The sequence below is a fragment of the Limanda limanda genome, chromosome 17 (genome assembly GCF_963576545.1).
Source record: "Limanda limanda chromosome 17, fLimLim1.1, whole genome shotgun sequence".
NCBI lineage: Eukaryota > Metazoa > Chordata > Actinopteri > Pleuronectiformes > Pleuronectidae > Limanda > Limanda limanda.
The window spans coordinates 21,047,948-21,063,715 of NC_083652.1; the positions used below are offsets into that span (position 1 = coordinate 21,047,948).

Consider the following 15,768-nt stretch of genomic DNA (forward strand, 5'->3'; position numbering starts at 1 on the left):
ATTCATTTGGCTGAAAATAACCAAGAAGTAAAAAGAAAAATATGATGAAGGCTAAAAAGCCAAGAGATTAAAAGGAATAAAAAAAAGTGGGAAATCATTCCTTGTGTGATCCTCGAATATAAAACCTAATGAGACATACGAGTGTTATGAGACCCCGGGAGATGGCAGATTAAAAATGTGCAAGGGCGATTTCCACCAACAAAGCGGTCGCTCCACTGCTGTGCCCTGCTCCACCAGGCAGAGAGAATGGTCTGAATAGATTTCAGCAACCTTCATAAAGCCCAGACTAAAGCCACTTCACAAAAGGGAATAGAAACCAAGCCAATCAATTAATACCCCCCATCAACAATGAGGAGCATAGAAGGGGAGAAATGCTTTCAGACCTGGTGGAAGTCTGAAACTTGCTGGGTTCCATCGGCCTGTGACATTGAACAACAGAGTCAGGGTCTACTCTCTGCATGTTCACGGCTTCTTTCTTCGTGTGTGTGTGTGTGTGTGTGTGTGTGTGTGCAGGTGTGCGTCCCCTAATGTATGTGTGTGTGTGTGGGTACGTGCGTGTCGAACGGCTACATTCAACAGAGCGCTGTGCTCTTTAAATGCCAATGAAAATAAAGAGAGGGAAATTGTAGGCACTCCGAAGCAACAGGGAAAAAAACCAACAGAGCGAGACGGAGAAAGCAAAACCTTACAGCGCCAAGAGAGACTTCATAAGGTTTAGCAGCCCTCCACTCAAATATATGGCGGCCGTAAATCCTCCACTTAATGTCCTTTGGGCTCCACTTTTTATGGGTAGTGACAATGACAGTGAGTGACTTCTTTTAAAAAAAATGTTAATCAACATAACAAATTTCAACAAGGCTGCCTGGACAAACTCCAAGGTTTGCTCTTTCTAAAACTCCCATTCCAGTAATGAAAGTTGACATAACGCTCTGTTGCACTACACAAGACGTTCTAAGGGATGTAAAATATTATGTTTCCACCCAAGTATGGAAGGAGTAAATCCTTAAATAGAAAGCAGACAGGTCCAATACATGATACTTGAGTGTTGAGAAGGTCCACACTCCATGAAACAGTTTGTCTCGGGTTTCGTGTCTTGGCATCGTTTCCAGACTCCAGATTTTGTTCTAAAAATTACATTTATTGTGACAGGCTCGGAAGCAACATGCTCCTTAAGGATAAGAAGTGAAATACGCCGCTCAGGGATCGAATGTAACAGCAGCCGTTGTGAGGAATGGTCCCTTTCAGAATGATAAATTATTAATGCAGAAAGCTGAGGAGACTATTTTAATGTCGTTGGTCAAACTACGTCATCTCAACTCCAACAATGTATCTGATTAACCTGGCATTGTTATAATGTCTTTTCAAGCAAGTAGTTTACATGGATATTCTGTTAAAAGTGGTTCAGTAAAAGCTAAGGTTTGACGTTTAGGGAAATATGCTCATTTTCAAAATTGCAACAGCAGCCGTTAGCTTAGCAACCGCACACAACAGGTGTGGTGCAGCCCTGGTGTGACACTGTGACAATATCAACCAATCAGCATCCCCCGAGGCTCACTACATAATACATTACATTGTGTCCGTACAAAAATCCAAATGGAACAACAATTTGTCATTTTAGCCCCCATCGGTCTTACGAACTGTCAAATTGACCATTTATGATTTCTTGGCTCCGAGCAGTTGCCAGGCAACCAGTGGAGAATCCTGTATTTCTGAGTGTATCCGCTATATAGTGCTCTTAAAAAAAAATCCCACACACAAAGAAGAAGTGCATGATGCCAACAGCAGGCACACCCCTCTCTGTAGCTGATCCCACAATGCAGTGCTCCACGTGTCATGGATGCAAAGATGACCACGATTTAGATAGTGTTTGCATTGATGCTTTATATCTCATTATTAAAGGAATGTTATTAATGAATGAAGGAGTGGGAGGACACAGTTTTGGTTGCTGTCCTGGTTGTGTGTTGTCACTGTTGAACAGAGCCGGGCTGTTTCTCTCTTTCCAGTCCTGGTGCCAAGCTATACGCTATAACCACCTCCAAGCTGTATTCTTTTATTCTTTAGACCGTCATGAGAGCGATCTCCATCTTCTCTTCTATCGCTCCACTAATAAGTGTAATTCCCAATATGTCAAACCATTACTTTAAAGTGTTATTGCAGCTATTGAGTATTGCACTTTCATAAAGCTCGGGGCCTCAGAGGAGACAGATTTGAAAAAGGAGTGGTCGAAATTTAAGCAGAACATGCCAACATATCCTGACTCATTGTCCCTAGTACGGGTTGAACTTCAACAACTACAATGCCCACAATGCAACTGAGCAGTATATTATCTGACCACCTCCTGCCTCTTAATTCCCCAAGACAGTGTGGCACTGAGTCAGCATTATTAAGTTGTGCTCCTCATGACGACTAAACTGAACCACATGCAAAGATTTCCCCTTGAAATCTGGTAGAATAAAGCGCTCACCAGGTGGAAATATTCAGGAACAAACCAGAAATTTTTCATAAAATGTTCAATCTCCACTTAGCTCCGACAAAATATTGATGTTTTGCTAAGAATGTCTAACACAGCAGAAGACCGTCTTTAGAAGAAATAAGAATAAACATATTCCCTTTTTTTGTTTGCCTTATTGAAGCACACCCCATCAAGTCTTGTGTTGGACGAAAAGACTCCTCTTTGTGTATATATCGTTCATGGGAATGCGTTTCTTTTCTGGTTTGGTGATTTCTCGTGTTTTTACACCCCCCCTCCCACACACACACACACATACACACACACACACACACACTTTGAAACTGGCCCAGCATAGACAAGCGTGCTCCTTCATTCACTGTGGCATCGGGGGGTGTTTCGGCAATCGTGTGCATGCCCAAACAATACTCAGTCCAAGGATTACTCACTGTTTTCGTTGGAGAGTCAAGTTTGTTTTTTCTATTTTGTCCATATATCCATGACTCCACACACCCAAGCGCTGTGATGCTGTGATGTCAGCCTCCCGCCACCCGCCCCCACCCCCCCATGTTTCGGGTTTTTCGCAGACAGTCTTGATGGCTCATCAAGTTGTCACGGCCTTGCAGCTTTTTTTACTGCATTCCTTTCTTTATGTCCTGAGAGGGTTTTCCTTTCTCTTTTTTCGACTGAGCCGTAAAATGAATCCGTGAATAGTACAAAAGCTTTGAGGTGCACTCAAGGCCAGGTACGTTGTGTTGATATTGGAGGAGTCCTGCCTTCCCTCGGAGTGTGATGCCACTTTGGTGCCCGGCCTTCCTTCTTTTTGGGGGGGGCGTCGGGGGGGGTCGCAGTCTTTGAAAGTCCGCCTTAGGTTTTTTATGTGTGTAAAAAAACAAAAGGGTTTTGTGCAACATTAGAGATTGCAGTGTGGGAGAGGGAGAGAGAAGGAGAAAGCAAGTTTGGTCGCCATGGCCTTGGTTTCATGTTCAACAGAGGAGTGATCATCCCGAGGAGGAAGAGGAGGGGCGGGGAGTGCTGGTGACTGAGTGACTGCTCGCCCGGCAGACATGATAGATGTCTTTAATAACCTCTGGCTGCTTTTTTAGTGTCCTCCAGGATTTGTTGTTATTAAGATCCAGGTCTTATTATGATGACCACCTCTTTCACCGGCTCCCACATCACGCCGGGCGTCGGTCCCAGGCAGTCAAAATAAACACAAAGGCAAAAGGCTCCCCCCCACCCCTTGGACTTGTGCTGATGTGGCACTTGTTGATGGTGCCAGCGTGTCTCAATCCCGACCCAGGAATACGTGGCTTCACCAATAGTCAGCGGTTTAGGAGAAAACAACACCCCCCCCCGTATGGTGATCACCTGTTGAACCAACTGAATTCTGCACTGCCGAGCCCCTTGGACACTGATCTAACATCCCCACAGTACAGGGGAGATTGGAAAGGCAAGTTTAGGGTAAATGGTTATAATGATAATGGCTTTATTAAGCATTTCCATTATGAAAAGAAAGCAGGCAGGAGTAAGAGGTGCTCATTGCCAGTACGTGTAGGACCGTGGGACCCATAAGAACTCATGCTCATCGCTGCTGAAAGATAAAAAATCTGCAAATAACAATCACAAACACTCTTCTTCAGTGTGTCTAAGTAGCTTCGAGCTCCATCACAAGCAGAGATTTGGTAAGGGCCCATGTTTTATTAATTTGCAGATGAGCTCAGCTATTGATGGCGTTGGCCGCCCATGGGTTCAATTAGGATAATACAAGGAGATGGGCAGATTATGGGCAGCTACTTAAGTGCGAGTATATCTCTTCCTGACAGTTATAGTCCAAATGCAACAAATTGCACCTTGGTGGCTGTGAGCGGCGCCGTATCGGTCCTGCAGTGATGAAACATGCCAGTGCGGCAGGTCAGCCGTGTAGAGACAACACACCAGGCGGTGGGAGCCGTGCGGCCTGTCCTCTCGGAGCACACAAAACAAGCCCAGCTGCGGCCGATTCCCATTCACTTAATAGGAGCCATTTAGAAAACAGCGGTACACGGCGCTGCGCTGAGTGCCCGGCCAACCAGTCCCACTTAGCACGACTCTCTCTAAACTATTACTCCCCGGCAGTCCCCCGGATTAAAAAGCCTGAGAGTGTCGACAGCTGAACAGGGCGAAAACTAAAGCGCGTAAACATCACGTTTTACAAATGCAAAGACAGGGTGTGGGAATATTCTCCCGAGCAGCCGTAAAAGGAGGAATGGTTGTGGTTCTGTGTGTGGGACAAGAAACTGCTCACAGCCTTTCTTTCTGTCTTGTCGGGTTGAACATTTATTATGATTGATCGCGGCCTTGACTGTAACTTCGCTGTGCAATGAAAACAGTCTACTGTACATTGTCTCTGGAGCACATTGTGTGAAATTGAATAGCGGGGCCATAAAGTGGAACTGGAGACAGTGACCCAAGCCGGCCGAGCCTGTCGGTTATCTCGCTTTTCTGCTCGGTACGCTCGGAGCACTAAAGCTGCACGCCGCTCTACAGAGAGCGGCCGAGCTCGGTTTGCTTTCCTTTGCTCGGGGAAATGACGATTGTTTCTCAGCGGCATCAGGGCAGCGTGTTTAGGCTACAGTCAGTGAGATAACCCAGGTCTCCTCTCAACAGCCTGACAGCAACACTTGGGGGGAAAGAGTGAGCGCTAACGGGAGCCGCGTGGGCCCGGTCCCAGAGAGGATGAGGAAGAAGATCCTCCTAAGTTTGTGTTTTTACTCAAGAGCAAGTCGTTCCTGTCTGAGTGCCGTGCCTTAATAGCCACGCGTTTTGTATTTTAACAACCTACTCTCCGCGAATTGAATCCCCTGGCTTCCTCTGACAGGTGGTGGGGCTGTCAAGACACAAAGCAAAAAAGGAAAAGAAATCGAACTGAAATCCAGTTTAGTCTGTCAACACAGTTGTTAAAATAACGAGGAAGGCCTGCGGAATAAAATGTAGTTTGCCTACATACGGCAATATCCCCTGAATATCAATCCATCTTAATTCCTGACCTGTGAAGCACTTCATCATCCCGACCCACCAACCCTACCCTCTCCTTGTTCGCCTGCCACAAGCCTTCCCTAGTCCCCGCTCCAGCCAGGCCGGGGCGGTAGGCCACCGCTAATGTGCTCGGCAGGTCATTAATTCTTCCGATGGCCACGGGGGCAGCAGAGCAGGGCGGGCTTTGTTGTTTGATATCAGGTGGAATGGTTGATGGGGGGAGGCAAAGCAGATGTTTGTGTTGGCTGCTGAGGGAGAACAGCGTCGTCGGTGCCAACCCAATCACCATCCCATGCCAGGCAACAGCTGCCCAAACACAACTCAGCCAAAGTCTGGCAAAGGGAAGCCAGGGTGACCAGATCAGCTTCGACTCTTCTTCACCCAATGAAATGATTATTATCACTTTGGAATGTTCCAAAGCCTGTCACATGAAGGACGGTGCCGTGACCGCTTTCCTTTTTGTTTCCCCAATCGTCCCCTTGGCTGTGAGATTATTCATGGAGATTTTTCGAAAAACTGAAGGTGAACTGATAAATATAAGACACACGCGGTAGTTTGTGAGCTTGTCGGTGGTTTGTTGTGTTGTTGTGAGGAGCTGATGTTCTCCGTGCTTATTTTGCCTTTGAAGACAGATGGGAATCTCAGCAGAGAGGACACAAAGAGAAGGAACCACACACTCACCCAGATATTTTTTCCGCTGGCCACAGTAAAAATATAACAATGTATGCGCATACATAGACCCCAGAACAAGGACAGTTCATTTAACTCTCTCCTGCCTCTCCACTCAACTGATATGAGCCATTCATCACCGCCCACTTTCATATCTGTGTGCTGCATGGAAAGGACAATGAGGGTATGCATGTCTGTGTGTCTGCATGTGTGTGTGTGTGTGTTTGTGTGAGGGAAAAGAGATGAAGGATAAATATCTTCCACGAATCACACACATTTTGATCCTGTTGTAGAATTACCCAATATTTATTTATCTGATTCAGACTAAGAGGAATGCATTTAGTGTGAGTGAACACTGAGAGAGTGCTGCCCTCTACTGTTCTTTTCACAAACAGGAAAACGTTTTAATGACCAACTACAACGGTTTCAAATGGTGTAAATACATTTTATGTCAAAAAAAGTGTTTTAACTTGTGTCACGTTCGTTTCATGTTGATTAATTTTGTGTTTTCCTGTTGAAAAACGACTGACCTATTCAAGCTGATCATAAATCCATAACAATGCATTTATGATCACTTACTGTTGTGTTAGACTTTATCAACTTAATTCCTTGAGAACATTATAATTTTGTTTTTGGCTATTTAGGGCCTTCAGACCACATGAGCATGTTTTCAGATAAAAGAAAAAAAGGATAATATATGGATTATTCTGACTGTAAGAACCCTTTGTGTCAAAATCTAACAATGACTTTTGTTTTAAAAACCTTTCATATTTTTAAATAGTGGCACAAAATAACATCTGCTGTTGCCGTGTGCCCATCAGATGAATAGACCTGTGCCTCAATAGCACTAGTTATTAATTCTCATTGCCTTGAGATCAAAGGATTAAATAAAAAGTTGATGAAAACCATCCACGCCCTGGTTAAACAGAATAATTCCAAAATAATCCTAATGCTTTGAAGCCCCACCTTTAAACTTGTGTCTGTACAAGTTATTTAATATATTCTGCTCTAGAACTCTGTAAACAACAATTTCTATTAGTGAGAACTCATAACTAGAACATTATGAATAGCTTGAAAAATTGGAAACCACAGAGGTTTCTTTGTATTTGCATTTTAGGGCAAATTATTTCTTAAGTATGTTCTAAAACAGAAATGTGGATGATCAACGGCAAACGGCTGCTAATTGAATTCTCAGCTCCTTAATTACACTTACCAGATGTGCTGTTTTCTTCCAGATACAAAAGCCTGTTTAAAAAAGACAAATACCTCATGATGATGCTTAGATGGGTTTACTTATTGTTCACTAATTATGCCTTCATGTCGCTGCGCTGTATATTTGGAAGCCGTCCTTCAAGATAATGAGAAGGGCTCCACCTGAGGAAAGACGCAGAAAGATGGTTAATCCTGGATTATCATTGGCTCGTTTGTCACCTCCAACTTGGTTGAGGTGGAGCGAGGGCATCAAAGGCGGCGAGTAATGAGGACCCACTGCAGCCAGCGAGGTAACCGTGGTAACGTGCGGTGCATTAATGTATGTAATCTGTTACCGTGTCTGTGACAAGACAAGGACATGTAGTGAGCTAATTAAAGAAACCTTTCCCTGCTCCTCCCTTAGACACAGGTCATATCTCATTAATGATGGTCTCAATGCATGGGGAGTCATTCATTACCGGCCATTTGGAGGAAGAAGAGGAGGTGGTGGGGATTCCTGTATGCACATACTGTATGGCACGCACAGCTGGCAGGTATTTCCTCAGAGAAACACGATATGAATACAACCAGACGAACCAAGCATCCACATATTTGAGATTTATGACACAATTTAAAAGAAATTCCACGTGTTGCCCTGACATTTTACGCTTCTGTTAGTTATGTATATGGGTGGATGACATGACGCATGATTTTTCTGTAACTAAGTGTGAATGTCTATTTAGATGCATTTAACCACTTAAACCACACATGGATGTGATGCATATTATGGTACTTTGTTTTAAACTTATGATTTTGTATGAAATATCTGTTATGTTTTGATTATATTTTAAGCTGAATATGCAAAATGTCCTGCGGTGTGAGCGTAACATAGCTGAAGCATTAAACTTACATATTAACAAAATAAACCAGAAATATCTTGAGCAGGTAATAACTGCCTTGGCATTATATTGTATATAATGACTTTATTAATATTAGGTTTTAATATGCCCAAAACTAGTATATTAGTATTTACAGCAAAATAACTTTCGTAACACAAATAATGTCCTGTGGCGTGACATGGAAAATCAGATTTTTGAAACGGCAGTTACATGGACAACTATAGGGGCCCTTAGTTTATCCCACTACCAGGAAGCCCCCCAGATGTTGGAGTGTACTGTGTATGCTGAAAGGTGACTGTTAACCTCTGATTAATTTCATAAATTTCACTCTTTCAATCAGAAAATGAATGTGTGATTTTACGAATGTCCTGTAGTGTGACGGCTGTAGTTAAAAATTTGTTTAAATTTTTTTTTTTTTTTTAAATTTAATTAAACATATTAAGGTTAAACTGTGTTATTCTTCAGTTAGCATAATAGCTAAGGTCAGTCTTGTATAGCAATGACTCAAAATGATGAAAATGTCCTGCGGTGTGACGGCCGGTCACACCGCAATGAAAATTATACAAAAAATCCGAGGAACACTAGCAGTTATATAACAAGTATAGCAATATAAACAAGTAGGAGCATGCCTTTGTTCAAAACATTTATTTTATTTTTTAAATGATGGGATATTTACAAGAAAAAATATAATTAATGCCAAGTTAATGTCATGTACATTTACTAGATACAAAAAATATTTCATTGAAAAAAAATAAAAACATTAAGCTACATTTACAAATATCCATTTCTGACACACCAGCCAAAAACAACAGAAAATAAAAGAAAAAATAAACAGCTGAGCTAACTCCCGTGATAAAAGCTTCGGGAACGCCACCCGACAGGAGGAGGTCCGCACAGGGTCGCGGTCAGTGCTCGTACCTGGATGTTCAGTGCACACGGACATTAACACAGCGACCATTGAATGCTAGTGCACAGGCAGAAAGGCTCATCTGCAATTATAACAGCATCTTTGTGGCTTCAGTGATATTGCAAACAAAGCCAGGGCAATGTCTTTTTTGTTTCTAAAGGCTGTACTGTAACCGCCCTCAGGACTGACACAACTGTATTTCCCTTCAAGCTCAAACGTATCATCGAAAGGGGGGATAAAAACATTTGAGTGAGTCTAAAAGGTTGTAGAGTTCATCAGTCTGACTGTGGTCGTTTTTTAACTTTGTGGTCACTAGATGACAAAAGTTACAACTATCACTATTCTCTCATAAATCTCCACAAACATAATGCAAACCTGCTGGTGGATATTGGTTTTTCGTCCACACTCAACTTGTTAACTAATTGCTGACCGGCACAAGAACAACATTACCCACCTGTGAGGAGACATAGTGACGTTACCTCCTTTGGTTTGCAGTTGCATCAGTTTATAATAGCAACAGTGTTCATCTCCGATATCAAACCCGAGCAACATTTGGCAAAGCTGCTGATTATAAAAGGATTACTCCCACGTCACAATCCAGAGAGTTATTACTGACTGGACAGCAACAGTGGGGCAAGTCCTATAAAAAATGAAATGTTACGGAATGAGTGTTGAAGTGGAAATTACGCCATTGGTTGGCCGAGCGACTGCGGGAGTTTCCCCGATTAGCCAACGCACTTTGAATATAATTTTTAATGACATCGTTAGGGGGCCTTCTACAGTCAGTGTTGCCATCTAAGCATCTTTCTAACTGTATTTACTTACTTTTAAGACTTTCCTAGAATCAAGTGAGTTTGGGGATTTAGTCTTAATGGGCCTTTCCTCAATCACTTCTTCATTCAATGTATGTGAGGTCAGAGATTTAGAGAAAAGCAAACAGATAAAGGGCTCAAACGTGCTGACACCAGGCAGAATGCAAATACGATGCAATCAAGTCATAAATATACAGATAAGCACATTATGTCATCGAGCAAATTTTCAAGTAGGCTTTGGCTCCTCTCCTTTAGTTGTTAACAAGTGGTTCCACTATAGTTTACGTCCTCAATTTGCACATTGACCATTCATCCAGCCACATACTGGACTAGGTTTGGACCTCATCTTGTCTAATGATCATAAGAAGGCCAGATGTTTAAATCTTGAGCCGACAAGATTTATATGTATTGTTTTTTATATGTGATGTGAAGAAAATAAAACTGAAAAATTACAGCTTGGAACCAACATCTGTGTAAACTACTGCCAAGGCTGTGCACTGTTTTAAAAATCAGGATTGAATTCGGGTTTGAAACCAGATCTGCATTACAATACACATCTGTGCTAATAGTTGAATGTGGAATAAATGTGCGAGATACTCTAACTTTAAAATAAGGAAAATTAGCTAAATTATTTTAAAAAACAACAGTTTGGCAGTGTCATTGAATCAGTTTAATTTGTAATCTGTGCAAAAATCCTACTCACTTATTTCATGGACTAAATCTCCAAGACATTTAACTGAAATCTACGTACAAGATTTAAATTACTCTATTCACTATCAAAATAAGGACAGGTAAGAACTTCCTCAGCCAAGTTATCACCCATGGCTTCTACAACCCCAGAGTCCCTGTCTGAATATGAGAACCAATGAGCAGTCCAAGACAAGTGCAAGTCATCCCTGAGACTGGTCCATGAACTTCCACAGACGTCAAATTCAGCATATAACAACCCTGCTGGGAAACTAAACAAGTCACACTGACCGGCCTAAGAATTGGGTTTGGTGCCATTTGTGCAGCTCCAGTAGCTCTACTTTCACACAACATTTAAGACAAAAACACAGGGATTCATCATCGTCATCAATCAATCAATCAATCAATCAGTCACTAAAAAGGCTCTTCGAGCAGCATGTAAACCAAACTGGTCAGAAATCAAGTAGATGACAAGACGATGTTTAAGTGGATCACACAGTTATTATTGCTAAAATGATTATCGCTTTGTCTTATTTGAATGATGAACACCCTCCAGATACCTGACCAGGAGCTGCTCTCCGTCCACAGATATGCAGAGCTGTGAGATTTCACTGTAACCGGAGATGGGTGGGGAAGAGCCGAGTGAAGTGGTCGAGCATGTGGTGCTCCAACATGCTTCAGGGCCTTGGCCCCCCCCCGGCCGCTGACAGATCGACATAAAGTCATCACGTGTCTCGGAGATGGACTCGGCTCTCTAGGCTCTGGAAGTGCGCTTCCCTCAGGAGGCGGTTGATCTGCAGGTAGGACACCAGGTCTGTGGGGCCGGCCTGGTCTGAGGAGTCTCCAGAGCTGAGGGGACTGCAGGGGCCCACAGCACACCGACTGCTGCAGCTCCCGGCCGCATGTTCCGGACTGCCGTTGCTGCTCTCACTGTTGGATGACTGAAAGGCAGATGTCAACATTAGCAGCGTCCTTGCAAACCTAGTTCATTGATTAAGACCAGACAGATATGAATCTCTCAGCATCCAAGGCTAGTTCTGTGTTCATGCACAGTAATGAATGAAGGTCCACAAGGTTTTGCTCTGACAGAGTTAAGGCAGGCGCATGCTTTTGCGTTTTCACGGGCCCGGAAGCGTAAGAGCCCTTCCGGTACCACTTAAGTACTTACGTAGCCCTTCTTACGTGCTTACGTGCGTCGCCCAATTTTTCTAACTAGACGGCAAAGCTCCGCAAGCGTCACGTAGCCGGCAAGGCTGTGATTGGTCTGCTAACTACATCATTCCCGGAGTCGCATTTCCGGTTCATGCCCGATAATACCGGCGGAAACAACGGAAGATTTAGAAGAACAAATATGGACCAAATAGAAGAGCACTTGGCAGATGAGATCCGAAACTATGTCCACTAGTATAACCCGTCACTGACTGGTGGATTTGTCCGCCAGAAAAAGTCTCTGAGGAGCCGCGGCGGCGATGTAAATAAACGGCTCTTCTTCGTGCCACACACGAAGAAGAGCCGACCTCGACAAAAAACATTACTCCGCCTAGTGTTCTGGCGGGGAATTGCATGGTAACACGCGCAACGCTTGGAAAACCATGAATGACAACGAGTCCTGCGTCACAACTATGTGAAAAGCCGCAGACGCCGTTGCAGAAGCATGCGCCGGCCTTTACTGGAGTTCACCAAGAAAATAGACCGTAAGTGCAAAAATATAATAAATACGCATTCTGCACAACTAACATGCAAACCAATATGTGGGCTATGTGGAAAGCTGGACTGATTGAAGTAGAAAAATGGATTCAGTCACAGTAGCTCAAGACAACTATAGCACCTCCTGTGTAGACATGACATGTGTCCACTTCAAAGCAAACTCTTCTGTGGTTTCTTTGTGGTGTTAAAGCTACAGTGGCCAACACGAGGCACTGGATCTGTGCAGCTATTGTTGTCCAAACTGTCCAATAAATTGTACCCGTCTGTCAATATAAGTTCAAGTTTACACAACCTGCTTGTTTGTACTTGAATTAAATAAAAAAGGCATCAATGTGTTTGTCCTTTTTGTCTCAGACCCAGTGAACCAACCCACGGACATTAAAGGAACCCAGGTCCCCACTTAAAAAAACAGAAACTGCTGCTCCTGGAAATGTGTTTGGTTTGCTTCTGTTTCTTATCTGTACCTCGGAGTCCCATGCATCCCGGCCGGGCTCCGGAGAGAGAGGGGGGGCTCTGCTCTGCCTCTTGGCTTGGGGCACCAGGTGGCCACCCTCCTCATCACCAGCACTGCGCTGTCGTTTCCTGTAACGCAGCAGGCACACACACATTAAACACACAAACGTATGTACACAGCATCTTCCCTCATGGATGATCGGTCTCTCCAGTCTATTAGAGAAAAGAGCAAATAGCTTCTGGACAATGACTGTGGACTATAGTGGATCCGGTCCTGATGCTGGATCGTGATCTTGCTGGCTGCTGACCAGAGACTATGATTGCAGCAGGACTACTTGACATATAGTATTGAAGTTATCCTTCAATAATGTTTACCCTCATCGATGCTGCTAAAAATCTTTAATCCCGATGATGTTTTCCTACATTTGACATCTATTGCACTTCTGTCCGTCCTGGGAGACGGACCCTCACATGTGTCTCTCTGAGGTTTCTACACATTTTTACCTAAAAGGGTTTTTAGTAGTTTTTCCTTACTCTTGTTGAGGGTTAAGGACAGAGGATGTCACACCATGTTAAAGCCCTATGAGACGAATTGTTATTTGTGAATGTGGGCTATACAAATACAATTTGATTGATTGATTGATTGATTGATTCTGGCATCAGGGTAAATCTAAGAAAGGTGTGATCCACTCATATTTGTCTGGTTCGGCCTCAGTGTTTACAAAACACTGCTGACACCATATAAATCTGACGCCTAATATTATTCTGTTGTAGCCAAAACAAACGTGCTGTTACCAATAACCAAGATCAAGTAAAGTAACTTGTACAATTGTCATACATTTCTGTCGTTGGTCATAAATGCAAATGCTGCTGCTAGCACGTATGCATCCTGATCACCTGCTAGCATAACGCTGTGTCTTTGTAATGGCTGCTGAGAGAGAGACGATTAAAGGCCAAAGTCACTGTTGCATAAAAACCCTTTAATCGACCAGTAATCGATCGATTCGGCCTCGCTCACCTGTTTTCAGTCAACATATGACGACGATTGATCGGTTTCCTCTTTGTGTTTGTGCTGATCGGACCGGGGGGGGGGCGGCTGGGTGATGTTATCGACTTGGTAGCTTGTGTGCTGTCAGTCGACGGCCTAGCACCCGAGTTAGCTCCTCTTCTTAAACGTGCCTGGTTAGCTACTTACGTCGAATAACACAATCATTGTGTCCTCACTAACACAACTATCAAGTAAAGCAAACAACCAGAGACACTAGTAACCCACAGCGGGCGCTAACGGGCTAGCTAGTTAGCTAAGCCTGGCGATTCACCACTGCCTACAAGCTAATGCTAACGTCACAGCTAGCCTTATTAGCTGCTGTATATTCTTAATTAGTTATTTCCAGTAAAGCAGATACTGTGGAATTAGCGTAGTTTGTCTCGCGTCAGGCTAAAAGTCTCTGTAGCTTCACCCGGGTTAAACTGCGGCTCTTTCAGCTCGATGTTTAGCCCGAGATACAACCGACCGCAGCACCCGTGTTTACATGTCACCGCGCATGCGCACAGACCAGGAACGGTGCCTTTAAGGGCTGTCGGACAAATGCAATATCCACAATGCTAGTGTGTAAACCGTGATTTGTCAGAGTATAACACAGTGACAAAACCGTTAAGTATAATACGCATGATAACTTTAATAAAAATAATGTTTAATGAAGTTGTCATACTTATTTATTTGGACTTTTTAGGTTGGAAGTTTACTAGTTTCAGATTGAACTAAGGCGCTTACGAGCAGCACTTCAACGCAACTTATTAAAAACTGTGTGCTGCTCTTGCTCTGGAATAATTCATATTTATAAAATAACTGCTCATTAATGTATTTCGACATTCGAATTAGCAAGAAATGAATGTAACAAGTCGTATCCTGCTTTGAAAATATATTTAACATAAATCAGACATTGCAATTGGCAATTTGGCCTAACACGATATGATTTTCCCCAATAGAAGTCGCTGTTTACAATAGAAATATGCTATTAGACACTTTGTAGCCGGATATGAAAATAAAATAATAGCGAATTGTGTTTGCAATAAAACATGTATCTAGAGTGTAACATACAGGAGTCAGCAGCCCCTGTCCCTATAAAGGCATAAAGACAAATGCAATATCCACAATGCTAGTGTGTAAACCGTGATTTTTCAGAGTATAACACGGTGACAAAAACGTTAAGTATAATACGCATGATAACTATAATAAAAATAATGTTTAATGAAGGTGTCATACTTATTTATTTGGATTTTTTAGGTTGCAAGTTTAATAGATTCAGATTGAACTAAGGCGCTTACGAGCATCACTTTAACGCAACTTGTAAAAACTATGTGCTGCTCTTGCTCTGGAATAATTAATACTTAATAACTGCTCATTAATGTAGTTTGACGTTTGAATAAGCAAAAAATGAGTTTAACAATTGGTATCCTGCAATATAAACATATTTAACATAAATCGGACATTGTAATTGGTAATTTGGTTTAACACGATATGATTTTCCCCAAAAGAGGTCGCTGTTTACAATATAAATATGCTATTAGACACATTGTAGCCGGATATGAAAATAAAATAATAGCGAATTGTGTTTGCAATAAAAAATACATCTAGAGTGTAACATACAGGAGTCAGCAGCCCGTGTCCCTATAAAGGCAGGACGGCTCTTTTATGGCAAAATGTGGATCAATTTCCAACCTGCAATTACACTAGAAACTATATATTTTGGTTTTGTGTATAGCTGTTAAATGTATAACAGCAATACGTTTAATTGAATTGAAGTGTTGACATCTTCCCAACCCGGAAGTTACACCACGGATCCTGCCCGTCCAGTCAGCCAATCGTGCGTAAAAACGCCTCCGCCAATGACTCAAGCGCAGGACGGAGGTGAGATTATCAGGGATCCTCGGCGGCGGCAGCAGGTCCTGTTGGCGTGAAGGGAAATCATCGCC

At 42.9% G+C, this 15,768-nt stretch overlaps 1 protein-coding gene across 1 annotated transcript; it reads right to left on the bottom strand.

Moving 5' to 3' along the window:
* Positions 1-8,895: 8,895 nt before the first annotated feature.
* LOC133022689 (uncharacterized) lies at positions 8,896-14,325 on the bottom strand. The gene is made up of 3 exons (XM_061089556.1): positions 13,811-14,325; positions 12,804-12,921; positions 8,896-11,573 (listed from the first exon to the last, which is right to left on the bottom strand). The coding sequence occupies exons 1-3, from the start codon at positions 13,825-13,827 to the stop codon at positions 11,358-11,360; spliced, it is 351 nt and encodes a 116-aa protein (XP_060945539.1). The 5' UTR covers positions 13,828-14,325; the 3' UTR covers positions 8,896-11,357.
* Between the last annotated feature and the right edge of the window lie 1,443 nt (positions 14,326-15,768).